Below are 25,944 nucleotides of genomic sequence, written 5' to 3' on the forward strand. Positions count from 1 at the left end.
TATACTAATTCATGGTATTTGGAAAGCAGCTAGTGGATTTGTTCATGTTATTGGAGAGCTTTGGTACAGAGACAAGTAGACTAAATAGAAATCTTCCCAGCATTCTCTGATAAAACCACAGCCTGACAGTTCAGCCTGTCATTCTGTAGAAGACTCTGAGAGAAGTGTTTTCTTTACAGCTGAGAAGACAGAAACATGTTATGAATGCTTAAGGTGGATGCGAGGAAACAGAGCCCTGCAAAACATATTTAATATAGGTTTGATTTCCTGTGGAATGTTTTCCAGATGTTCTCTCAAACAGACCTCTAAAAAATGATGTGAGGTAATTTTTTTTTGTAAACAGAAAGATAAAATTCTGTTTTGTGTCACAGCATCTGAAAATCACTGCATTAATTCTTCATTGCATTACCTTGTGCTCAGAATTTTCACCATATTTTTTGAAATTGGTTTTATTACACAAAAGGTCAGTAGTATAAAAATATTTATATAACTCTATTTCAAACAAATCATACTTGTTTTAAAAGTATGATCACATTTGAGCCTAGTGGTTTCCCTTAAACCCAAAGGAGACTTAATATATTAAATTAAAATTGCTCTCATACATGATCTTGAGTCACTTAGAGGATTTAATTAACATTGATAAACTATGACATTAGTGTTTTGTTAAGTTTTTTCGATTTTCTGTAGCAGATACTGTGTAAAAGGATCTAACTGGTCTCCAGCAGATGATACGAACAAGGGGAAAGGATAATATTAACAGAAAATGGTGTAGAACTTTATTTTGCTTTGCACAAAATACAGTAAAAGTACTTTGGTGTGGGTTTTGTTTATTTTAGAGCACTTGTTACTCCGAAAAAATATTTTGTTAATAGAAGAATAGAAAGAATAAAATGTTTGTACTTTTAATTTTAAAAATACAGATATGCATAGGTGGAAATATTTTTCTTTTTGCATGACTGAATTTATAAGAGTTAACTCTCCATTTTCTGGGGTACTAGGTGTCCAGAAGGTCCCTGATGAACAAAAAACATGAGTAGCATAAGTGCTGGCAAACATGGTGGGGAACATGGAGCTGGCCAGTTTGGGTTGAGTGCAGGTGCTCATCTGGAGGAACCAGCTTTGTTGGGCTGTTGTGTTTGTGCTCGATGCTCTGAGCAAGCATTTGTGATGTTAGAAGGGGTCTGAATGAATCTTCTGTGGTCTGTGGTGTTTGTTTCTGTATCTAGTTATTCCACAATCCAAACAGGCTGCCTCTGGGGATTGACCATATTTTGCTTCCAGATGAACAACAGTTTTTAGAGATAAATCGAATCCAGAGTCAAATATTTGCTTGGGTTTAGCCTGCCAGTCATTTAAAATAACAAATCAGAGGCAAAACCAGATAAAAAAACCAGCTTCTTCCAGTTAGTAGCCAGTATTTGGGATCCAAAATCCTGTAATGGTTTCTGCCAGTATTGCCAAAGATTTTGCTCAGCTCATGTGAGAGAAACTGCATTCAGTATTCAGGTCTTGGGTAGCAAATGGTCTGGCATCAGGTCTTTACTTTTACTCTCCTTCCCACTTCCCAAAGGGTGCAAATGCTGAGCTGGTTGTCAGGGTGCAGCATGGGCTGGGGGCTCCCTGGGGCCCATGGGGACCCCCAGGGACAGGCAGGACAGAACCTTTCAGGCTGAGCTCATCCCACCACCCCAGCTAGGGAGCAGGGCAGTCCCAGGCATCTCCCTGGGAATAGGCTGGGACATCAACCCATGGGCAGACCTGGCTCAGTGGGGCCCATGGCTGGGTAGGGCCAGGCTGGGGGGGGCTGGAGACTGAGTCCTACAGCACTGGTGGGGCAGCAACTGAGGCTTTGTGGGGCTGAATGGAGTCCTGGGCCACAGACTGCTGGGGTGGGCAGGAACATCAGTGCCCTCAGAGCCTGGACACTCATTGTTTGAGAAGGGGGGTAGCAACAAAAGAGAAACTAACCTCTTTGTTGAAAGAAATTTACTGGAGTTGCTATTTAATAAATACAGGTAAAAGTGGCCTCTTAAAGAAAAATGTCAACATTTGTAGTTGCTCACAGGTTCTCTCATCATGTGTGTAGATAACTAAGGAGGTGTGAGATGTATTAATATTACCCAGCTCTAGTGTCTTTTAATGAAAACAAAAAGGATCAAAGCTACGTTAATAAGTGCTGGGAGGGTCATCTTTCGTTATGGAGCTGCTCTGAGGCTTTTTTCATCTTACTGGTTGATAGAGCTGCTTATGTAGCCTTTGCCTCATTTTCTAACTGCCCTGTTTATGAAAGAAAGAGAAAATTAAATTCTCCTCCAACAATGAAGCCATTAGTTTGGCCACATATCAACCCCTCTTGCCACTATTGCATCCCAGCAGAAGCAGCACCACCCCAGCTATAGAGGAGCTATTTGTAGCTACAGAGTAGGGTACTGCAGTTGACCCCCACAAAAGAAGAACAAGTATTTGGACTTGTTGTTTTTTCTATAATGGTGCCATTTATCACTATGACACACATTCATTGACTTAGTCTGGGTTTTTTCAGTGTCAGATTTATACTTCTTTTCTGGTTTGAATATTGATGCAGCACTTCCCTTACGTGACTGCACTGCCAAACGGTGTCTAGACGCCGGAGCAGCTTTGACTAATTAATGTAGTCACCCCAGTCTCTCAGCTTTGGCATTTACCTACTCTTTATGTTACTGCTATAAATAGGTACCTAAACACAAGCAGCAGTGTAAAGAGAGGTGGCAGTGAGCATGTCCAGACTTCACCTAACATCCCTGAGGTGTGTGCAGAGGACAGCAGTGTCAGTCCCTGCATTCCTAACAGGGCAAGGAGTTGTAACCACTCACTTGGACATCACTCCATACATGTGTGCAGTCAGCAGGAGATCTGGATTTCTTGGTCTGCATATCACCAATGCAAAGGCAAGGCTGAGAGAGAAGATTGCTCTCTGGGAAGGCTCAGCCCTTGTGTACCAACTGCACAGAGAGAAAAAATGAAAGGAAATCCACATCCACCAGCCCAGCAATACGGGTACTTCTTCAGGAGGACTCTGGTTCATAGCATTGCTTTCTGATTTATACCAGATCCAAACTAAAAATGCAGTTTTAAATTTTTTCTGCAACCTCACCATCTATATCATGCTTTTAAATATTGCACCAGTATTGAAGCTGAGTTGACCAGCTTTAAAGAGGTAGAACTGATAAATATCAAAGATAACTTCAGGATGTCAAAGAACTTTTACAAAACCTTGAGAACAAAAAATAGTGAAAACCTAATCAATACTGTCTATGCAACAGGCTGTGCTAATATAAAATTGCCTCAACAATTATATGCAGATTAAACAGAATACTGCTATTAACAAAGCTTATTTGGGAGCAAAATTTGAAAGTTTTGATTTATCCTGCTGAGTATTTGAAGAACCACTATCATAAGGAGAGCAAATTAACTTTGTTTCCGTTGTATTTTTAACTGTTACAAATTATTTTACTGGTGCTAATACAAAGCATTGGAGAATAGCAGGTTTGGGATTTTTTTGTCTTCTTTTCAGAAAGACTGTTTGTTTGATTTTCTTTGAATTTGCCAATAGGATTACTCTTACTTTTTCAGCTAGTAGTATACAAAATATTTAAAGTAAGCTTTCCAGAACATCTGCAGTTTACTTTGATGAGATTTTCCAGGTCTAAGATAGGACTAATTTAATTTGTGGGGTTTCTGCCCTACAAAGGGAAGATTTTTTTTATGGAAGGGAAAAATACCCATTAATGCTGCTGTGCATAATGAGGATTTTTTGACAGAAAAATAAACAAATAGCTCCTTCTAAATGTGGTCCTGCTACACATTCTGTACAATATAAAACTGCCTGTTTCTATCCAGTAGTGAGACACATCTATGTACATTGCACATGTAAAATTGTACACACTTTATGGTACGTGTTGAAAGCTCTGTTTGTTCTCTAGATAACAAAACTGCTCAGTTGTGGTTAGGCACTTAACCACAAGTTACTACCTGCAAGTTCTTTCCTGCTGAAGGAGCACTAAGTTAACACAGTATGCAGATTTTTTTATAGGAGTGCTATTATCTGATTGCTCTTATTCAGCATCCCTAAAAGGATTGTCTCTTTTACTCAAACAGTTCTTAATATTCATGTGCAATACTTTAGGATTAATGGTTCTCATTAAGCTAATTTGTCTCTCTCTCTAGATAAATAGCAGTACCACTGTTTTGGTGTTCACTGATGAGCACACTTTCATCAGTGCCAGTCTACTGAAAATGTTTGGGGCTAGATCTTCAGTGAGTGTTAATCAGTAGATCTTCACTGAAAGTGTTGGAATTATTTTATGATAGGTATAGATCTGTCTCTGTTTTTATTTTCTGGTCTTAACTTTATCTCCAGTGGAAATGAATCCACATAAATATCAGCTGTAGTTAACAGCTCAGGAGAGAGTGAGAGCTTTGATAGTATGAAGTTTGGATGACTCACTAGGGAAGAGGTGTATGATAATGTCCAGTAATGCTTGGACCAGAGCTGTCTGAACTATATTTGACTTAAGAAAACTTAAATGTGCAACATTGTTAGATCATTACCTTTTATGACCACAAAAAGTCTTCATAAATTCACACATAAATCAAACTGTATGTAAAGGAGATCAGCAGAGCAATTTTTAGCTGCCTTTAGGGCTTACAACAAATAAGTTCTTTAAGCAGACCAGGTAGTAAATGACTGTTGTTATTCCATATTTATCAGTCCTTAGAAACGTTTAGAGAAGAGGAATGTATTAAATGATCTCTGTACCAGTGCACCTAATAACCTAAGGGAGAACTGGACATTTAAGAATGATGAAATGATTGCAAGGCATGTTTTCAGGATTATCAAGATGCTGATTGTATAATTGCATCTCCAGAAAGATTTATTTGTGGTCACATAAATGATGAAATTTAAATGTGAGGAGCTATTTTGTTTTAGAAGTGCAAAAATGCTGCACATACAGTAGGCTTGCTCTTTCTCCCATTGCAGAGGTTTTTCATACTAGGTAGATGTAGGAGGTTCTATTCTGTCCTAAACCTTACTTCATACAGGTAGTAGCAGAATTAGAGAAATCCTTGGCAACTGTCAACTGTCTTTGTTCCCAACTGATCCAAGGGCTGGATTTGAGCCACTCTCTTAATTATTGACTGGGAGAGGAATCAGTGCAGTGACATAGGGTTTCCTTGCCCAGATTTTCTTCGTAGTGCTGCTGTTTATCCCTTCCCATACCTTGGGACCCATTTCTTCTCAGCCTGTCTCCTGGTAGATACAGTATATATTAACCAGCAAAGTAGGGATTTTATGTGAATTTAGGAATTTAGGTATACATCCGGGGCATCTTGAAGGATTGGTAGAGAGCTTTACTTTTTAAGGCTATTAAAGGCAACTGGGTACAAATTTCCATCTCAAGGTTAAGTGGTTAAATGAGGGAAGAGAGGGAATGAAAAGCTTAGAGTTGGCTCGTGGCTTGAAGGCAACCATGGATTTGCTGGTGTCAGTACAGCTAGTGAGAGAGGGAACTAAATAAAGGCCATGAGAACAGCTCAGATACATTCAGGTATAGGTTGCACAGAGTCTATTTATAGGATGCTTTCTCAGACTAAGCCTGTGAACCTTTTGAAGTTTGCCATCATTACTTTCAGGCCAATTAATGATGTGTATCCAATCCCATTCTGGGGTAGGTAAAACAATAAAGTAAACAAAGATAATTAGTCTCTGGAGTATGTAAGCAAATAAAGTAAAGCACTTGTTTCTGCTAACTTCTGTGGTTTTGTTGCAAAACTAAAAAATAACATTTATATTGCAAATCTGCATAATGCTAGAGCAGTGATGAAAATTCATACAATTCTGATTTGGAGAGAGCTTTGCAAAGATTAAGCACCAGATCCTGAGACATTACTGTGGTTTTTTAACAAAAGAACATTTTTGTACCTATTTCAAAGAAGTGAAGATCGAAGTAGGGATATTCCATCTTTTTTTCATGGAGATAGAGGTCTAAATGATACTTTATAAATAAACAAAAGTCACTGATCCAAGTTTATAAGCCTGAGCAGGGCAGGAGAGCAACTGTAAGGTTGTGGGACCTTGACCCACCTCATCTCAATGCCTCACAAATTTTACAGACCTGAATGGGAGCATTATGTGGCCTTTAAAGCACAAATAACCAGAAGAGATCATGGCTGCTGGTCCTTTTATTTTGTTTTCCAACATAGAAATAATCAGTTAATGACAATACAGCTTCACTCCTAGTCTTAAAGCACCTCCTGTCAGTAAGCAGTGCTCTCTTCTTAGTCATGGGGCCACTGAGGGAACTGAGGATAATATGGCCATTCAGCAGCAGAACTCGATGCAGAGCACACATTCCCTTTCCTCAGCCCTGGACTCAGCACTCTAGACTTCGGATAAAAGCACATTTACAAGAACAAATAGATTCTCAGTACCATGGCTCTGGGGGATGTGGAGACCATGCCAGCTGGTTCTGCCTGCTACCCCAGTTCAGCCAGCTGGTCCTGCAGGCCAGTCCAGAGCAGGGGAAAGCCCATTCCCTGGAAACTCAGGGCAGTACCAAAGCAGGTCCTGCTTCCACTCTTGCAGTAAGAGGGCTCTGTGAGTACAAACATATAGTTTTGTGTAATCAGTAAGACAGCAGAAACTGTGTTCTGAATCTTTAGGACAACAGACTCCAGTTAGAGTTCAGATCCAGGCAAAATGACTGATAAAATCACTCTTTGTATTTTTTTCTTGGCATGAAAATGCAGAACATTTCTTTTAGTAAAGGGCACGCATTGCCCTGTTGTTCTGTCCCTTTTTACTGTTTTCTTACACTTTTTTGTTCTGACTACAAAAATAGACTCTGGAAAGAGATGCATTTTGGAAAGCGACTCTCATCGGCTGAAATGTGTCCAATATGCATTTGAGTTAAAGAATATTAAGCCTTGTCCAAAAATAAAGAGAGTGTAAAAGGTAAGAACGCCTGCAGGCTTGATTTTTAAAGATACGCATTTTTCTTCATGTTGCAGATCTCGCCTTGCAGATTTCTTCACAAACTGCCAGCCTGAGTCACGGTCTGTTAGCAGCTGTCTGAAGGAGAACTATGCTGACTGCCTGCTCGCTTACTCGGGGCTTATTGGTAAGGAGGCAGGGAGGGGTGGGGGAAAAATACTCAAACTACATTTTGAAGGCCCACATGAAATAAAAACTGGAATATAGTACTATACAGACACACAGGATCAACCAGATTGGAAAAGACCTCTGAGATCATCGAGTCCAACCTTTGACCCAGCACCACCTTGTCTACTAGACCATGGCACTAAGTGCCACATCCAATCTCTTCCTACATACCTACAGGGATGGTGACTCCACCACCTCCCTGGGTGGCCCGTTCCAATGTCTGATCTCTCTCTCTGTAAAGAACTTCTTTCTAATGTCTAACCTAAACCTCCCTGGCACAGCTTAAGACTGTGCCCTTTGTCCTACTGCTGCTTACCTGGGAGAAGAGACCGACCCCTGCCTGGCTCCAACCTCCTGTCGGGGAGTTGTAGAGAGCGAAAAGTTCTCTCCCAAGCCTCGTCTTCTCCAGTGTGGTGCTAGGCCAAGCTCTCCACCTATTGGCCCTGTTTTACCTTACAGAGATTCCTGGGGTAAATTGGTACATTGCAAGAAAATTAAGGGTGGAAGATAAGGAGAGAAAGGTGCTTGAATTTGAAATAAATTCAAGATTAAAAAGTAGAACTTATTAAGATGGTTGAATTTGGACAGGACAGAGGATAGGAAGTTAAAAAGAACAAGTGAAACTGCCACTTGGTTGATTTTGCATCACAAGGTTGGATAAATACCTCCTGGTCTTCAGGGAAAGTTTGAGGTATGAAACAGTAGATCAGTTTAGCCTCGTTTCACTTCCAACTGCTGTTCTTTCCATGATATCCTTCTGTCCACTCTAAATGTTTTCTGAGATGCCTGTCAGTGAGATGAACTGAGACTAAATTTATCTTCTGAAATCCTTTTCCCTCCCCCACATAATTATTTTTATTTGTTACCACCTTCCTGACTGTCAACACAAGGATGCCTTTATGGAAGCCAGATTCCATATGCCACACACAGTATTTGAGAGAGATTGTGTCAGGAAGCCAAACATGTTGTAGAAATACCATAGTTGGGCAGTAAATAATAAGTGAATGTCAAAACTCTGGAACAAACAAAATTTTAAAGGCCACCAGATAAGATGTTTTTAAGCTTACAGGCTGCACCTGCTGTGATGCAGTAATATCCCCTTCTGTTGGGCATGAAGGTGCCAGCTGAGGCCCTGAAGTTGATCCTGCTGTTAAATAAGTGTCTCTGGAGATAATATTGAAGCCAAAATATTTCTAAAGTAGGTCGAGTTTGCTGAGAAATGACTGAAAGCTATATTCAATGGCTTATTGTTATTAATATTGTTATCATTCTTATTACTCTAGCAGCTAACAAGTGAGGCAAGTCCACATGGCAACGGGTAAACTAAGATGTGATGGCTTCAAAGGATATGCTTCTATGACTGAAGAGATTAGGACAGTATGCAAAGGGTATAACATATGAACAGTTATGACAGAATGTCATTTGACTCTGAAACAGAATTGAATAGCCTTGAAATCTGATCTAGTCAATGAGATTAAGAAGTCTGGCTGCTGGCAAGGAGTAACTGTTACTAATAGATACTTCTGGGTAAGAGCTGCCAAGAAGTTCTTGCTGGACCTAGTGAATTTTGCTGGCAGTTTTGTTGGTTTCATTTTTCAGTTTAACCCCAAAGATGACCCAGTTCCTGTTGTCAGGTGTTTTTGTGTTCCTGTGGGTGACCATGCTGCAAAACACTGTCACACATCAGAAATGTGGAATGGATCCCTAAGGGGTTGAAATCAAAAGGAGATCTAGTTTTCAAAGGGAAAAAATATACATTTTCTTCCTTCCTGCTAGTCCCTGGAGACATGCAAAACAGGAACTGGCTGGTGTTCCAAGGGTTTTTACTTCTTAGTAGTGATTCTGTTAAACCAAGAAAATTACCAAAACAAATGTTTCTTTTGCTGAAGCAGTAAATTCTTGCTTCTGATAGCAATCTGACATGAAAGTGGAGTAAATTATGTCAATACCATCAAATTTGTAAGATCCTGAGATAGAAGTGAGAGAAATAATCTTTCAAATGTCTTCATAATGTATATAATACACAGGAAGAAGGGATAGACTGTGGGCAAGAGGCTGTTGCAGATCCATTCATTCACTGGAGCTTCACAGTCTCCTTTTAATTAAGATAAAATATTTTTCCTTAAAATATTATTTCATTTAGCCATTTTATTAAATGTAGCAAAAATTGCACCTCTGTAGAGTTTGTTCAGGAAACTGAGGAGTCTTTATGGAAGGTACAGTGAATGTGAGTCTATTGTCATATACAGGGATTTAAATGAGAGTTAACTTCACTGAAATTAGAGGAATCTCACCTAAAATGAATAACTTAGGTGGAAATAGTATCAGACAGTTTTTGTATGAGGTGCTTTATCAATTAAATGGAGAACTTGCTGTAGAGGGTGCTTTAAGGTTTGCATCAAGGTGTTATGTGCATAATTTTAAAGATATGTATATTTTACAGGAATTTTGAAAACTTGAATTCGTTGCTTTAGGCTCCTTGTAGTATAGGGATAAGTTAATAGTTTTTAAAAAAATAACAAAAATAGTAAAAAAGTATTAAATGTAAAAAGAGGCTGTGGATAGCCATGTTTGAGAGTCACTGCTTTGGTTACAGCCTAGCTAAGCCATCTGGACCTGTCTGCACTCCCACATCAATTAAGTTTGTTCTAACTGCTGACTTCAAGATCTGCTTTAGCATTCACTTTCTGACACATTTTCCCTTGTCTTTAGTAAAATCCATCTAATTTCTCTGTCATCCCCAGAAATTCCATGAGAGTTTGTGTGAATAAGCTGGAGTTGCTTTGGGCCAAAGGAACTTCAGCCCCTTACTCCTCCTCCTGGACTCACCATCCATTTCCTCATTCTTTATAGACCCTAATTTGAGCAACCTCTTGGCTGTTTGGATCAGTTCTGCTTCTGTCTAAAATATGGAAAATATGAAAATATCTGTCTGTTTGCTTCTGAGACCATCACAGAACTATTTGATACATAGAGCTCAGAAAACCAAGCATGTCCTATTTTACTGCCAACCACCATGGCTTCTCTGATCCGTTAGTGTCCTTCAGCAGAATTTCCAAGATGCCAGCTAGCGGGGAAGGGGAGGGAGGTAGGGCAAGGCACACACATTGCAGGGAAAAAAGAAATCCACCCCAGGAAACCAAGCATATAATCCGCTTGGGTTCACATCTGCCCCCAGGTTTAAATGACAGACTGATTTTCTACTAGCTGCTCTTTCAGCCACTCTGTTTATGCTGGATGTACGATTTGTGTGCTGTGTACACACTTTCCTTGTCCTGTCTTTCCTGTATTCATCAACCCTAATTGTACCTTGGTATCTGTTACACTTTTAACCCCTGTCTTGACCCATTTTAATTACCTTATTACCTCTTTGTGATAAGAAAGTTTTACCTCAGTGACCTTTTTAATTTCCTCCATACCTTTCTGGTTTTTTAACCCTTCACTAAGCATTGGCTAATTAGAATTATTTTTTTTAGCCTACTGTTTTCTTTCCATTTGCAAAATCCACTTTTCATTTTCTCTCACGTCTTTTCAGATCATGTTGCATGGCTGAAATAGTGTACTGAACCATCAAATGGATAAGGGACAGACATTTTAATATGTTTTATTTTAATTTAACATAATTCCTCTTCTTATTTATCCACTCTCCAGTTTTCATTAATGATGCAAATGATATTTGCCTATTTTTCTAAATTCTCTACCTTGATTTAATAAATTTCGAACCGTGCTATTTACCCATGTGCTAATCTCATGTAGAATTTGATCAGTTATTACTGTGCAGCTATCTTCTAAAAGTTGGAAGTAGACAAAGGTGTAGGACTGCAGTCTAATTTAAGAACATCCCAAAACAAGAAGAAAGATGCTTTTTGTGTGTTTGGCAATGGGACTGCATTTGTTTTCACGTACATTACTGCCTTTCTCAGGCCAGCCCTAATGCCTGTTCTCCTTTGTCTCCCACATCAGATATGCAGCAGTTTGCATGTTGATTTGCTCAGTTCTCAGCACTGCATTGGTGACTGTTTGGCATCATTCTGTGATTCGTGTTATTTCTAATGTTCCTTTTTTTAGCTTGATGTTTGATAGCCCTTTCCTGTGTGTTATTGCAGACTATTGGACCCGGGACCTATGGACCAAATTTTCATTGCTAGAGTACACTTTGTGTCTCTAACATTTGTCCTTTGTCTATTCCATCTTATTAATGACTACTTTGATGTCAGTTTTGAGGAGATGTGATCACATTTCCTCATGATATATTACCTGTCCTAGAACTGCAGATTATCAAGTGAGGAATATGTTCCCTGAAAAAGCAGCAGGGCAGCTCTGGAATACTTTCCCCTTTGTATTTAATTTTTCCTTTTTGATCAGACAAATAAAATAAAGGTTAAAACTTTGCAATCCTTAGGGAGGTTTGAAATATCTGACCTGCTGGGTGATGCCTTCAGCTAGACCACTGGCTTGAGCAATTGCTGATCATATAAGAGTTTCCCGATCCAGATGAGTGATGAACAGTCACTGTACATCTTTTAGGACAAAAAATGCCTTTTTTGGCTCCATTTCATTCTTGGTAGCCTTGAGTTGACATATAAATGTGAGAATATTTACTCAACAACTTGTAATAGAGTTAAAGTGACCCTGTGGCTGGAAGTTGCTGACAATGTTTAGGAAATAATCACTGTACTGAAGAAGTAGAGAGACAGCAAGATTAATAGTAATTTATTACCTGCAAAGAATCTTCTGTTACCTTTTCATGCACGCTGGGTTTTACTCTGTTCATCACCATAACCCACTCTGTTGGCAGGTTCCTAATGAGCACCCTGAGGTTAACACTCCTCCAAGACGTATTAGGGCTCCCCTCAGCATGACTAGCATTCTCCTTGCTCATGCATTTCAGAAATGTTTTTTCAGGCTGGCTGCAGACTCAATGAGGAAGCACAGGTCTGGATACCTAGTTTCAGCCGTTTCTTTGCAGATAGAATTAAAATGGGGGAAAAAAAACAGGCAAGAAAGAAAAACCGTATTTTTAGAGTGCAATTCAGGCAGCCAAGGGTGTGAACTATGGCACAAGGCTGGGTGTCACAGGGTGAAAAGGAGCCAGAACTGTTAAGTGTGGAGGTCAGAGCCCTGCTGTGGGTTTGTGTTGTGAATCCAACCCCGAATACATGACTTACCAGGTGCTGTTTGCTGTCTTCTTAGGATGGAAAGAGTATTTCAGTACAAAGGTTGCTCACAGTACTGTGCTTCACTCTGTTAACAGGCACCGTGATGACACCAAACTACATAGACTCCAACAGTCTCAGTGTTGCCCCGTGGTGCGACTGCAGCAACAGTGGTAATGACAGAGAGGAATGCGAGAAGTTCCTGAATTTCTTCCAGGACAACATATGCCTTAGTGAGTACAAAATTAGATGTCTTTAATGTGTTTTAGGATGTTTTCTAGGGTTTTTTTGCTGTTTAAGTGTGTTACGATACATCAAGGCCATCTCTTTGCACTTTGTAAGCATGGTTCTGTTATAGGTGTTAAAATTAAAAGAACAAGCAAATATGCCTGATACTGAGGTTTATGGCCAAGATTGCAAACATGACAAGCTCTTGGAAAAAAAAAATTCGAGTAACAAAGTTGTATGGTATTGAAATATGTTTACATCACAGATCATATTTGGACCCTAACAGTCAGGAAGCGTCTTTACCAAAATCTTGCAACACCTGGGGGGTTTCTGTGCTATTTGAGAACTTCATATTAAAAAGACATGTAGTTTATGATATGAAGGATTTGCTGTAGGTAAGTATAAATTGGATTGTGCTTGCAATTTATTGCCAACTTCGGGGTTTTTGGGATATTTGATCTCAGAGGCCTGGTTTTAACACAAGCCTGGATGGTAACTGTTGTAAAGATTTTGTTAAATAAATGATTTTTTTTTTCCTGTCAGACTCACTTCCAAATTAGGGAGTATTATAAATTTCAGAATGGCTCAATAGAGTCGATTTTGGCAGGTTCTCTTTTCAAATTTCCTGTCTGCCTGGAGCAGCATAATTGGATGAGGTGGAGTGTGCATGAGCGTTTTAATTTCAGATAAATGAGGAGGCCAAAAGAGCTTGGTTTCCCTAGCCCAGCAGAACAGAAGTTGAAAGGATACGTGATTGTCCGCAAAAATTGCATTAGAGGGGCAAGCCCAGGGAGGGAAAAGGATTACTTCACCTAGAGGACAATGTTGGCATAAGATCGAAAAGGGAGATATTGGCCATACATATTTAGGTTCAAAATTGGAAAAATTTTAACCATCACACTAAAGTCATGAAATAGGCTTCCAGCAGGAGTTTTGAGGGCAAAAGTGGATTTAAAAGTCGTATTTCATCAGCTTATGCAAAGAAGCATACATACAGCATTACTTTCTTCAAAAATGGTAAATGAACTCAGTGATCCAGACTGTTCTGTCCAGCCCTACAGACCTGAGCTAATGCAGGGTTCAGTCTGTGTTTTAGCAGGGTCTGAAAATCTCCATTGGCAGCTTCTCAAGAGGCAGCATTGTGGTGAAGACATGGGGAGCTTTGCCTACAAAAACATGAGTTGCTATGTGTGATACACTATTTATTAAGCTTTGGAAGAGTTAATCAATTACTCAAGATCATTTAGCAAAAGAAAAAGAGAAAAGAGTTTAAATTATGATGGGATAAAATTTAACAATATACCATCAGACCTTCTTCAAGCCTAATGTGTGTTGCCATTTATATGTATTGTAATACCTCAGATTGTATTAATTTGTGAATGTATTAATTTCTAGAATGTTACAGGTTCCTTTTAGAACATAGAGCAATTCCTTGTCCTTTCTTTTGCCATTGGTACAAAAGCATTAATGAAGACAAATCAAAGACAGTAGAGGTTACTGTGAGACAAATTATAGTCATTTTAGCTGCAAGAGATGTCTTCCTCATGAAGCAATTACAGACATTTCTGGTTTAATACGAAGTTTTTCTTTTATGTAGAGTGGGAAAAGTTAGTTATCTGGGACATTTATGATGATGGGGAAAAACTAACTGAAATAAAAATCCTTTTAGTTACTTATGCAAAATGGAAGAGCTGGGACTGTACCCTGCGGGCCAGGGAAATTAGAAAGCAGGAGACTGAGGATCATATTCATACTGTGTCTGATGAGGAGCTGGGATATGAAACTGAGTGTCCCATGTCCCACATACACACCTGAAATCCTGGTCTTTCTTGGTCCTCCCCATGCACTTTTCCAGAAACTACACTCTGGGCTTGAAATGCCTTTTGCAAAAGATGTTAAGTTGAAACCAGAGTGCAAGTTTTGATTTCAAAAGATGGGTGTGAAAATACAAGTGAAAATTCCAGTCTGTTTTAGTAATTAGTCCCATGAAGACAAGCATTTTGTTGTTTTTTTCTTTATCTGTATTAAAGTGTTTCTTTATCTCAGCATTTTCCTGCAGAATATGGGTTTGTATCAAAACTGTGAAATTATCCCAATTTCCAGTTTAATAGGATCCAAATAAGATATATTCCTCTCTAAAATTTTGGCTGTATATTGCCTTGCTTTTACTTTTATCCTCTATTGGAAGATGCCAGTTTACTGACAATACTGCAGTGTTCCTAATTTCTGCCTCTCAAGGTAAGGTTTGGCCAATTATAAATTCTGGAAATCCATCTTGAGAGTTTTTTTCACTACTCTGAAAGTGAATGCTCTGACATTCATTGATAGAATGCGTTTTCTAGAATTCCTAGTGATCTGAATGGGATTCAGTATATCTACCCATCTGTTCAAAGAATTTGTTCACACCTGCCTGTGAGTTAGTTAAAGAAAATTATTGGGAGGACCTTTACTAGAGCAGTTAGACATTTGAAGCACCTCCTTGAAGTCATTATGGGTTTTGAAATATGTTTGTAATATGTATTAAAGTTATATGTAAAAAATAGATATTTCATATATATGTATATATATTTCAAATATTGTGAAAATCTGAGGAGGGGGTGGGATACCTCTTCTATGAGTTGGCGTTGTTTAGCTTGAAAGAAGGCTCTGGAAAGACCTTATTTTGGCCTTTCAGTGCTTAAAAAAAGGATGGTTCAAACCTAAATCATTCTGTGATTCTGTCAAAGAATCATAGAATGTTTCAAGTTGGAAAAGACTCATAAGGATCATTGAGTATGAGTGTATGAAATAATTGAAGAAAACTAATTGTAAAGAACACTTGTTACTTAAAAACCTGGAAGGATTGCACGTGTTTCTGTGACCTTTCTTGTAATAGTGGAAACAAAGACTTGCTGTCAATTTAGGAAATAATAGGAAAATATTGGTTTATATATGGCCTCATTCTGGGGAAACTAAGGAAACATATAATTTCACTCTTCCCACTTTGTCTCCATTAACCCAGCTGATTGTGATGCCTTTTACAAATTCTTCTCTTTGCATGTTGGAGTTCTGAGAACTAATATCATAATAAAATACATATTTTTCAGTTGAAAATTAAATGTAAATTATTTTATAAGCCAAGGAATACTACTGAGAAGAAGTATTAATAACTTCCACATATTAGTCCCCAGTGAAATTGTTTGGTTTCTTGTACAAAGAATTTGGAATAAGAAATGCCCAAATCCATGTTGAATCCCCAAAGACCTGATTAAAAACTGTTTTTCTATTTGTTTTATAAAAGCCCCAACCAATTTACTCTTGCTATAAACACACTCTTTAATCCCGTGAAACTGTGATAAGCTTTTTAACTTTTATATTCTAAAGTTTTAGTTTAAGCATGTTTCCTTCACCTAATTATGCAGATTTTGATTGAAAACTGTAAGGAAAAGATTACCTTAGTTAAACTATTTTGTAGTTATAGGCATATTAGTTTTACTACAAGAAGATGTAGAAATAAGTATTTTGCCTTTTCTCTGTTTTCAGTTTGCTAAAATCACCTGCCTGAATTAGGACATGACATTCAAACTGTATTTTAAATCCTCAGAGTAAATTTTTGAGGCTTTTGGATGGTAACAAATATGATTATGGTAAGTCCTAGAGTGCCTGTCAAGAATTACTGGAAACATTACAAAGAAGAGGCTGCACCAGATAATTACGACCCCAGACTCTGAGTTTGTGTTTCAGATAGGTTCAAAATTAAGGCACAGTTTTCAGCATAAAAATTGAGTTTCTCTAAAAACACATTTTCAATGTACTAATTATAATAATAATAAAAAACAACTCAGTTCTGCTTTTTGCCTTTTGTTTTTAGAAATAGAAAATTGCCTGTAATTTATTTTTACAGAAAATGCAATTCAGGCCTTCGGCAACGGTACTGATGTGAATGTCTGGCAGCCAATCTTACCAGTACAGACCACTACAGCCACAACTACAACAGCTTCCAGACTTAAAAACACAGGTTCAGAGACCACCAACAATGAAATACCCTCCCACAATGATTCACCAGCATGTGCAAACCTGCAGGTAAGAGAGTTTTGTACTTGTTGCAGTGCATAAATGAAAGTTTTTCATCGATATCTATAGTCTCCCACTGCCTAAGTGGATGCCTGCTTAAATTCCAATATTTGTTTATTCCCATGTTGTAGTTACAACCTGTATATATTTTAAAATATCAGATACTCTTATTCAATATCAGAAACACACATATCTCAAAGTGGACTTTATTGCCTCCCTGACTCAGAAAGGAGTAGTATTTCGTTTCTTATCACAGATTTGAATATGAATGCGGTACTCTCCAAACCCTGCCAGAATATGTCAGAATAAATTAATTACCTGAGTAATCCAAATTCAGAGGGAACCCTTATTATGAGCTTGCATGTCCTGTTGCCTTCTTTCTTATGTTATTGGCAATAAACTCAAGAGGCTTTTTGGCTGAGTAGATCTGGATATTAGAGAATATGTGGTGAAGAAGCTGGACAAAGATAGAAACAGTTTTGGATCAGGCACTCTCCTGAAGTGGGATTGAGGTCATGATGTGATTTTGCCCAATGACTGTAGTGATTTTCTTTGACACCTAAAGTAGCCTGTTCATGGTGCATCATTGCTTCTGGATTTAAAGAGCTTCATCACTTGCTGAAGACAGTATATGCAACTCTTAGAAAGTCTGAAGAACTTGGGCAGGAGACAACAGCAAAATCAAGGCAGGAAAGAGACAGCAGGAATTGTAAGCTAAAAACATCCTTAGGTCAGATTAGAATCTGGGGCTATAAAAATTTCTGGTGGTTTCAATGCAAAAGTAGGTCAGGGATAGATCAACTTGTCCTGTTTATTTTTGTCTTTACAGAAGGAAAATTGCTATGTGACACAAATGTAAGTGTCCAAGTTTTAAGATCTCATCTGATATTAAGATAAATTTTCTGGATTCCTAAACTTTTCCACTCTTGTAACGTTGACTTTTCACTTCCCTATAAAAAATTGATTTTGTATTCTTCATATTAAACTGTATCAAAGTTTCCATGTGCATTGAAACAAAAAGGTTTTATTCTTTGGAAGTGTGTTTTGCTTCTTAATTTTTCCAGCACCATCTCTCATGTTCATCCTTTTTCAGTTCCTGCATTTATTTCATATTGAAAACTGTATATGAATCAACATCAGAGAAATTTCATGGTCACAAAGTAAAGGGGTTAATGGTAGATGGTGCTGCATTTAGGTCCTTCTGTTTTTCATATCTGTATGTTCATTATGATTTAAGCCTTGTACGTTATTGTTGAGAGAGACAGTTATAGGTATATATTGATATTTGCGATAATTATTTGACCAAATAGAATATACTGAAAGAAATGTAACCTTTTAAACCAGAAACTTGGAATGTCTTGCATTTAGAACAAGACCTTGATGGGATATTATTGACTCAATTCATGTTATATTAAAAAGTTGTTTTATGGGAGAGATCACGTTTTCTTTCAGTATTTGTACAACCCCCTATAGAGCAAGGCCTCCAGATGCTACCAAAATACACATAATAAATAAAGAACTGAAGAAATGGCAAGTCATCTCGAATCCCATTGGATTCACTTCAATTTGCAAATGTTCCTAAAGCCTAAATAGATGTTCCTTTGTTTTGAAAATGAATTAAATTCTTCCTTGTCCTTCCTCCTGTTACTCTGGTGTTTTGAAGTCACATCCCACATGAGTTTATCAGTGCTGGTTTAAAGCTGTGCTGTGACTTCAAGTGTACCCCTGATGTACTTGACACGAGAAGTAAAGGTCTGTAGGGAAAACAGCTTCCTTCAAATAAACGATCTCTGCTGTTTTGTAGAAACTGTAGATAAGTCTGCACTAAAAGGTCACGGAAGTTACGTGAATCAAGCAGTTTTATTCCTGTGAAGTACAACATTCTTCTGCTTACTATTTCCTTCTGTCAGAACTAAAACACAAAGAACAAAGCTCTTAATATTTTAATGTATTTTTCAAAAAACCAACTTACGAATAGAGCCAAAACAAGCCCACAATTTTTTAAAAAGAAACCTGTGTTTTTTGGACAGTATGGTGCCACTTTGAATGTGAGACTTAAACCTTAATGCAAATTTTACAAAAGAAGTGAGGCATTCATATGACATTTAGAGAAGGGTATTCATTCCAAGGCTCTCCTCCCATGAAAAATATGCTTTGTAGTATTTTCAAAACATGAACTAGTGTGACCAAAAACAATGTGAAGGGTTTTTTTATGCAATTAGCAGTTTAGCTGAAAGGTTTCGAAAAGGCAGTATGGCCTGAACATTGTGGAAAGACAAATTAAAAGCATTAGTCTCAACACAAAAAGACAATGGCCAAGAGGGGATAAGGAGATGATCATTGAGATGCTACAAGGCTGCATATTCTATTTAGTCGATTTAGTGAAGGAAGAAAGAGCAGGAAGTGATTGATTAGTATAAATTGCCATTGAAATAAATACAGTGAGGGAAGAAAGAGCAGGAAGTGATTGATTAGAAAATATGCCATAGAAATGAACAGATTCTAATCTCCCAGGGTTTTCAAATACAGGGCACTAACCCAGTTCGCCAGAAGCGTCACTGACTGAGCAATTTTTGATACATTTCTTTCTGACTTGTTCAAAATGGTTGTATGAAAAGCAAGGGTGAACTGATCATTCTGTCGCTGTGCCGTGTTCTGCAAATGCAAACCTGGGAATTGGAAGGGTTGTGAATGCTTAAAGAAAATATGAGATTCTCTTTGTTTACCTGTACTCAATATTTATTTCAAATACCTTTTGAAGATCTGGACTTTTAAATTATGTTTGTTTCAGTGATGCTGTTTAGAAGTTGTTCATAATTTCAACTTACCATTGCTATGAGAATTTGCAGTTCTCCTATTATGGAGTATTTTCTTATTTCAAATTGATACAGCAAAATGTTTGTTTCTGCTATATGCTTACTTTATGTTTACATTGCATTGTGTAATATGCTCTTTCTTCTATCCCTAAATTAAATCAACACTCCATCTTTGCCAGGAAGATGCTTAATTTTGTCAAGCATCCTATTAACTCTCTTATAAACCTGACTTTTAACAAAGTTTGCTAAACCCAGAGAGTAAATAGTAGTTAGTTTTATATAAAATGCTCAAGTAAAGTATATTTGAGATGCTTGACATCTTGAAAAGGATCCTCAGCTCTACAGAAAAATGATGTATAGATGAATGCCAACAGCGTGCTCCTTATACAGGCATATTTTATTAAGTAAGTGCCAACAGTATATTTTTTCCGATAGCTTCACTCTGATGTTTGCTGTTTAACTGACATATATGTTAATCCCTCATTTTTAGTCATAACTTGCATTCAGTATGCCAGTCAAAGAATGGTTATGGTCTTTCAGTCTCTTGTTCTACCCCCACCGCCTGAACCATCATGTTGGATTATTTGAAAGGGACAAAAGAATGAGGTTGGATGTGTACTCACACCATGTATTCTTCAAGAAAAAGGCTGCTTCTGCATTTAGGAGAGATACATAGACCTGAATGATGATAATGAAATAAACCTCAAGTGATAGATTAGACTAGATTGGACTCTTTATTCCTGGGTCATTGCAGGGATAAATAAAAAACTAAGACTTCCATACTGGGTTTTCTATAATATTTCAGAGGACATTTTGCAGAAGACAGAAATGATAGAAGTCAAGATGGTTAAGGACATTTAAGTAAGTTTATGCATCGAAATCTATCAACTCGCTAGCTTGCTCCGTACTTTGTTTTCCCACATCTATTATAAAAGCTTTGCTCTAGTTAACGTTAGTTCAGCATTCAAAGAGAATTTAAGGGGTTTGTGCTTTTGAAGACCACAGCAATGGACACATGTAATTGACATACATGGCCCTTTGGACTGAAAGCCAGCACTTTCAATCAAGTCCAGTGTGTAAATTTTGTTTACTCTCAGCAACAAAATTTAAAACTTATTAGACATAAATTGAAAACCTCAAACATTTTGTGGGAACAAAGGAAAAGAGAAATCTAGATATTTAAATGTGTCAATTCTTTCTATTTGCATGTAAGATTAGTGGGTGTTTATAACAGATGTGGGTCATATGGCAAACTATTTTCCCACAAATTCACATAATACTTGGGATTTAAAAAAAAATATCTATAATGGAGAGTCTTAAGACAAAATCAGGAGAGGGAGTTCACAGTCCACTGAGGAGAGCAGGACTTAAATATGACTCAGACTGAAAATGACTGTGCTTTTCCCTTGTAGATCTGTGTTGCAGATCTTCAGCACTGTGCGAGGATCTGCTAATCTGGTGGTTTAAGTACCGTCTGTAATTATTTAATGTACCTTCTCATGTGCTAAATATTATTATTATAAAGCATTATGTAGGTGTTTGGAGAGGGTTAAAGCTTCAGCGTAGCATTTTGAGGATCAAGGCACAGCAGGTATGGATCTTCATGAGCTGGTAATTGGGTGGTGGGTGAACATAAGCAGGAAACACAGGCAGATGTAGGTGTGCTGTTGATGAGGGAATAGTACAACTGCTGAGATGCTGCACTGGAGTAGAGACAAAGGAGACTTGTTTTATCCCCTGAGCTACAGTATTAAGTCACCCATATGCCTGGCACCGTCTTTCCTCCGTCCCTTCACACAGCCTGTGATCTTTCTTTTTCTTTTCTGTGATAAACAAGCACTATGCTTTCAAATACCCTGCCTGCTCTGTCAGTTGGAAAAGTCATGCTTGGACCTCTTCCTCTGGGCATTACAACTACACAGAAAGTTATAGACTGGGGTAAAAGATGGACAGCAATATAAAACTTCCAATGCTATGCCAAAACAAACAAAACCCGAAAATCGACTAAACAATTCATATGAAAAGCTTTAAATTTACCTCCTGTATTTTCAGGATTAGCTGACATAATGGGGTCAGCCAGCTGGTACAAGTGATTTAGAGAACACCTATTGACAGCTTTTCTTCTGAAAAAGCAGTGCCTTTAATTTGCTTTAGTGGCAATTCTCCTGTACCTAAAGAAATCTTGAGTGTTTGTATGTTCAGATTAGAACCTGACAGCCAGGGATAATTTGGAGTTTCTTCTTTAATCTTACACTTCTAATTTGGGGAGCACTAAATGAAATTCCGTTTTTCCACAACAGCTACTGCTTTGTCCATTGATTTCATTGACACTGATTTCAGTGAAGTTAATCCTTGTTTTCTTCAACACCATGCTGGAGTGGGTCCTCAAAAAGTGTGGATGTATACAATTCCCTGAAAGTGTGTTCATTTACTGCATGACTCTTGCACCTGTCCAGCAGATCCAGAGAAGGTGAGGGGACCATGAGTGAGAGACATGTTATGGAAATCTTGGTATTCTTAGGCAGAAATTTAGCTGCAGTCCACCTGTATTACTGTGGAAACAGTGGATCTCAGTGCCAAAAGGCTGGTTTGCAGTGAAGATATGTATACCTACATACATATGTATTACTGGTATGATCATGTAGATGCTCCCACTCCAAGCAAGGCTGCGCTTGGGTTTTTCACCATCCTTGCCCATGAACATCAGGACCACACGCAATAGATTGTTTTCAAGCTTGTTGAAATCCTGCTGAAGTTAAAGATGTGATTCATAAAGCTGATTAATTTCTAAGTACGGAGAGTCTTTTTCTTCGCTTTTGATCATCACAGGAACAGTTTGAGAATGTAGCCAAGTATCATACCCTATAGGCTCAGATGTATCATATTAGTGTCAGCGTTGCTATGAGACATCTGACATCAGTAGTCAGTAGAAAATTGTTCTCATTTACCAGACTTGGTTGAACTTATAAACTGAACATCAGGCCCACTTACATGATAAGTCATGATTTGTAGAGTAAAATACAGGCTAAAACTTTACAACAGTGTAAGTCATCGTATCTCCATTGTTATCACCAGAGCTACACAGACGTGCACTGCTTAACCCTCAGTCTCTTTGGCATGTAGAGCTCTCTGTAAGAGTGGACTTCATATGTAGTGATTGATACTTGGATGAAACATTTTTTATGTTGGAAGTTGGGTGTAATAAACTTCTCTTACTGAAAAACAGTGAAATGGTTTATTTTACATATTAAAACCACAGTTTAAATTGCGGTTTTTTGATTAGAATTCTTTTCATTAGACCAAAATATTGTGCATGTATACTGCTGGAGAGCATAATACTTTAGAATTATTTCATCAATGATAAAATATTTTATGGTTCATTTAAAAAAAAATAATTTACTAGTCTGAGCATCTTAAGTGTATTATAATAATACAGCGCTTTATAGCAAACTGTAAAACTCTAGACTGCAGTATTAGGAATCATGCAATTTTGTTTTATAGTTTAATAATTGTTCAATTGAAAATGAGTATGAGGTTACTAAAAACCAATTTAATGACTTACAAAAATATAGCTTTATTAAAATGTACTACACACCTTTACAGAAAATTTAATTTTCTATGGACAGATTATAGTTCTTATCCTCAGAAAGAATTTTGCAAATTAATGCTGCTAAAAGCATTTTCAGTGTTCCCCTAAGCCACAGTTGTTTCTACATTTCACGTGAGTATCCTCTTATAAGAATACCCACAAAAATACAAAGTGCTAGAATAAACCAGAATCAGAAAATTGGATCACATCAGATAAGCCAAATTGAACTATTCATAGCCCTTGGTATTTACTTTATATGGTTCTTCATCATATTAAATGTATTCCTAATGTCAACCAACTTTAATTCTCAATCAAATACCTAGTCCATCATGTATTTCCCTTTTAAAACAGATAGCTCACTATAGTCTGCAAAAAACAACCATAAAATGGAGTACAGTATTATAAATTAGTTTTAAGACATAACTACTACCAATAAAAATTCTAGGTCATTGCATTGCAATGGTACACGTTTAATCATATTGTCTTTGGAAGTTTAGTTCATAATATATTGTGCATTTATGGGACCTGACAAAGTGCTTTGTTTAAGACATATTGTTTGCTATTAGCAAATATTAGGTTTTAGTCATGACTCTGCTTCCATTTGCACGTGTACAAGGGAAAGTAGCTCTGGTTATGTCAGCAGGCTGACCCTGTTGCAAAGCAAGTGTAGGCAAAATCAGTTGTGCCATCAGGTTTTTAATGGAACAAAAATCAAAAATAGAATCCTTGAAATCTTAAGTACTTTCTTATCTTAACTGGAATAGCTTTCAAGAAGTCCTTATTATACACTGGAATCCCATCATTCTAGCTATTCCACAGACTCATAATGGTACCCTTTGCCTTAAAAACCCGATGAATTGCTGTTAGCTTCACTGGAGCTATCACCACATAGCCTTTATTTATTCTAAAAACCACATAGTGTATTTCAGTTCTCTAGAAACAATAAATATTTTACTATTATAAACTATGCTAATGCGTTAGGTTATCCTCAAAAAAGTATATCCACAGAGATACACAAGGAATACCAAAGTAAAAGACTAGTGCTATCTCAGATAATGAATCCAGTTGTCAATAGAGATGTTTCTTTCTAAGGTATGAAAATAGCTCGGCAGTTGCCAGAAGAGATCAAAGTTTAACAAATAAAATCTTTATCAGTTCTGCCATCTTTGCAAAGAATTGTTATTTGCTAGGCAAGCAGAGGGATTTAATAAGACTTTTATAATTGAAATGTACGTTTAACCACTGTTATTGAAGTAGTATTGATGGTTTTGTTTTGTACTGTGACAGTTTAAGACAAATGACAGTGTGGAAACTAAATAATTCTGGATAGTAAAGCATTTTAATCACAGATCGTACTGTTTTATGAATTACCTGCCTTCTCCATCTTGTAGGGAGAGGGGGTGAGAATTGAGGGGAGCAGCGTAGCACAACCTCCTTGTTCTGTTGAGGAGAAGGCTTGCTGCCAGAGAAGGGACCCTGATGAGTTCTGCAGAGTCCTGGTGCAGGGTCATGAAGTTTGCCTCGTCTCTAGTTGTGTTCCTTGAACCCAGAGATTGATGAAATGGTCGTTGATCCTGGGAGTAGGGTTTTGGGGCTGTCTGCCCCAGGGTATTTTCCCGAATCAGTTGTTCCCTAGTATTTTTATGAATCCTTGGGTGTGTGAGTGGGTAGAGAAGAGCTCACAGATGACTACTGCATTCACATTGTGCTATAATTCTCTCATTTACTGTCACCCTTGATGGCTCCTGCGGTCTGCTTGTTGCAGACACTACTGGACACCTTTGTGCTTCTTAAGGAAGGGCAGGTTGTTTCCATAGATTAGCTATCTGTTTCCTAAAGCACAGCAAACCTGTGCTGTTGTTTGGGACAAGTATTGATGGTATTTTGTCTTTTGCTACAGAGAAGTGTTGATTAAAGCTCCCTATCTTACACTCACAGCTCTGATTTATTTTCAGCCCCAAATAATTTTAAAAAAGGTAAGAATTGAGTAGTGGGCGGAAGCTACTGCCCTGTTGTACATCCTGAGCAGTTATCAGGCCAGTAGAGTTCTCTACAAGCCTTAGGAGCCTTGTGCACGTTTAATTGTCTATTTCTTAATTTTTTCAAGTGATCAGATTGCTTTGTTGCTGGTTTTAGCTGAATCATTATGAATATCATAGTGGAGTGAAAGGATTTGAGGAAGGTGTATGAATTGAGCACTCCAATCCTCAGAAAAATAGACAGGATAACCTGATGCAACCCACGGGATGAAAATGGGCTCAAATACATTTACCAAATTCTCTTCTTTTACGCATTTTGTAGAACATGCCCATTGTGGAAGTGGATGGGGCAGTTTTGTTCATCCTCTTACACTCAGCCTCATGACAACACTACTTTCCCTGGCAGAGAACTGCAACCTTTCCTGTGGAGGTCTAAACATCTCCACAGTGCCAGCAAAGGAAATCACCCTGCTTTTAGAGAGATAGACTCCCTTAAACTTGTACACAGATAGCAGCTCTAAACACAAAGATCCTTTTAAAACACCTTCCTATACTCTTGGAAACCCTTCCTACTGGAAATAATAATAATTCAAGGGATACTCTGTTTTATCATGGAGGAAAGATCCTCTTTGGAAAGTGATAACCTATTTCAAAGATCCTCTTTGAAAGTTCTGCCTATTTATGTGAGGTGAGTTGATGGACTGTTAGTCTCAATTTACTGGAATACCTATACCATCTCTGAAAACTCACTTCCAGTTACCCATTAGTCTTTATTAGATCTTTTTCCCATCTGTTTGTTGGATGGGTTTTTTGTGGGGGGGGTGGGGGTTTTTTTGTTTGGTTGGTGTGGTTTGGTTTTTTGGTTTTTTGGTTTTTTTTGGTTGGTTTGTGGGTTTTTTTTGGTTGGGATTTTGTGTGTGTG

General features: G+C 37.8%; 1 protein-coding gene across 1 annotated transcript in view; it reads left to right on the plus strand.

Annotated features, from left to right (window-relative positions):
* Positions 1-25,944, plus strand: part of GFRA1 (GDNF family receptor alpha 1) — a 145,169-nt gene that overhangs the window by 94,920 nt on the left and 24,305 nt on the right. The window contains exons 5-7 of the mRNA XM_051801181.1: positions 7,051-7,160; positions 12,456-12,590; positions 16,469-16,647. Coding sequence (XP_051657141.1) covers positions 7,051-7,160; positions 12,456-12,590; positions 16,469-16,647 — 424 coding nt within the window. The remainder of the gene's footprint in view (positions 1-7,050; positions 7,161-12,455; positions 12,591-16,468; positions 16,648-25,944) is intronic.

The sequence above is a fragment of the Manacus candei genome, unplaced genomic scaffold (genome assembly GCF_025592945.1).
Source record: "Manacus candei isolate 608988 ecotype Guabito, Panama unplaced genomic scaffold, ASM2559294v1 h1tg000050l, whole genome shotgun sequence".
Lineage (NCBI taxonomy): Eukaryota > Metazoa > Chordata > Aves > Passeriformes > Pipridae > Manacus > Manacus candei.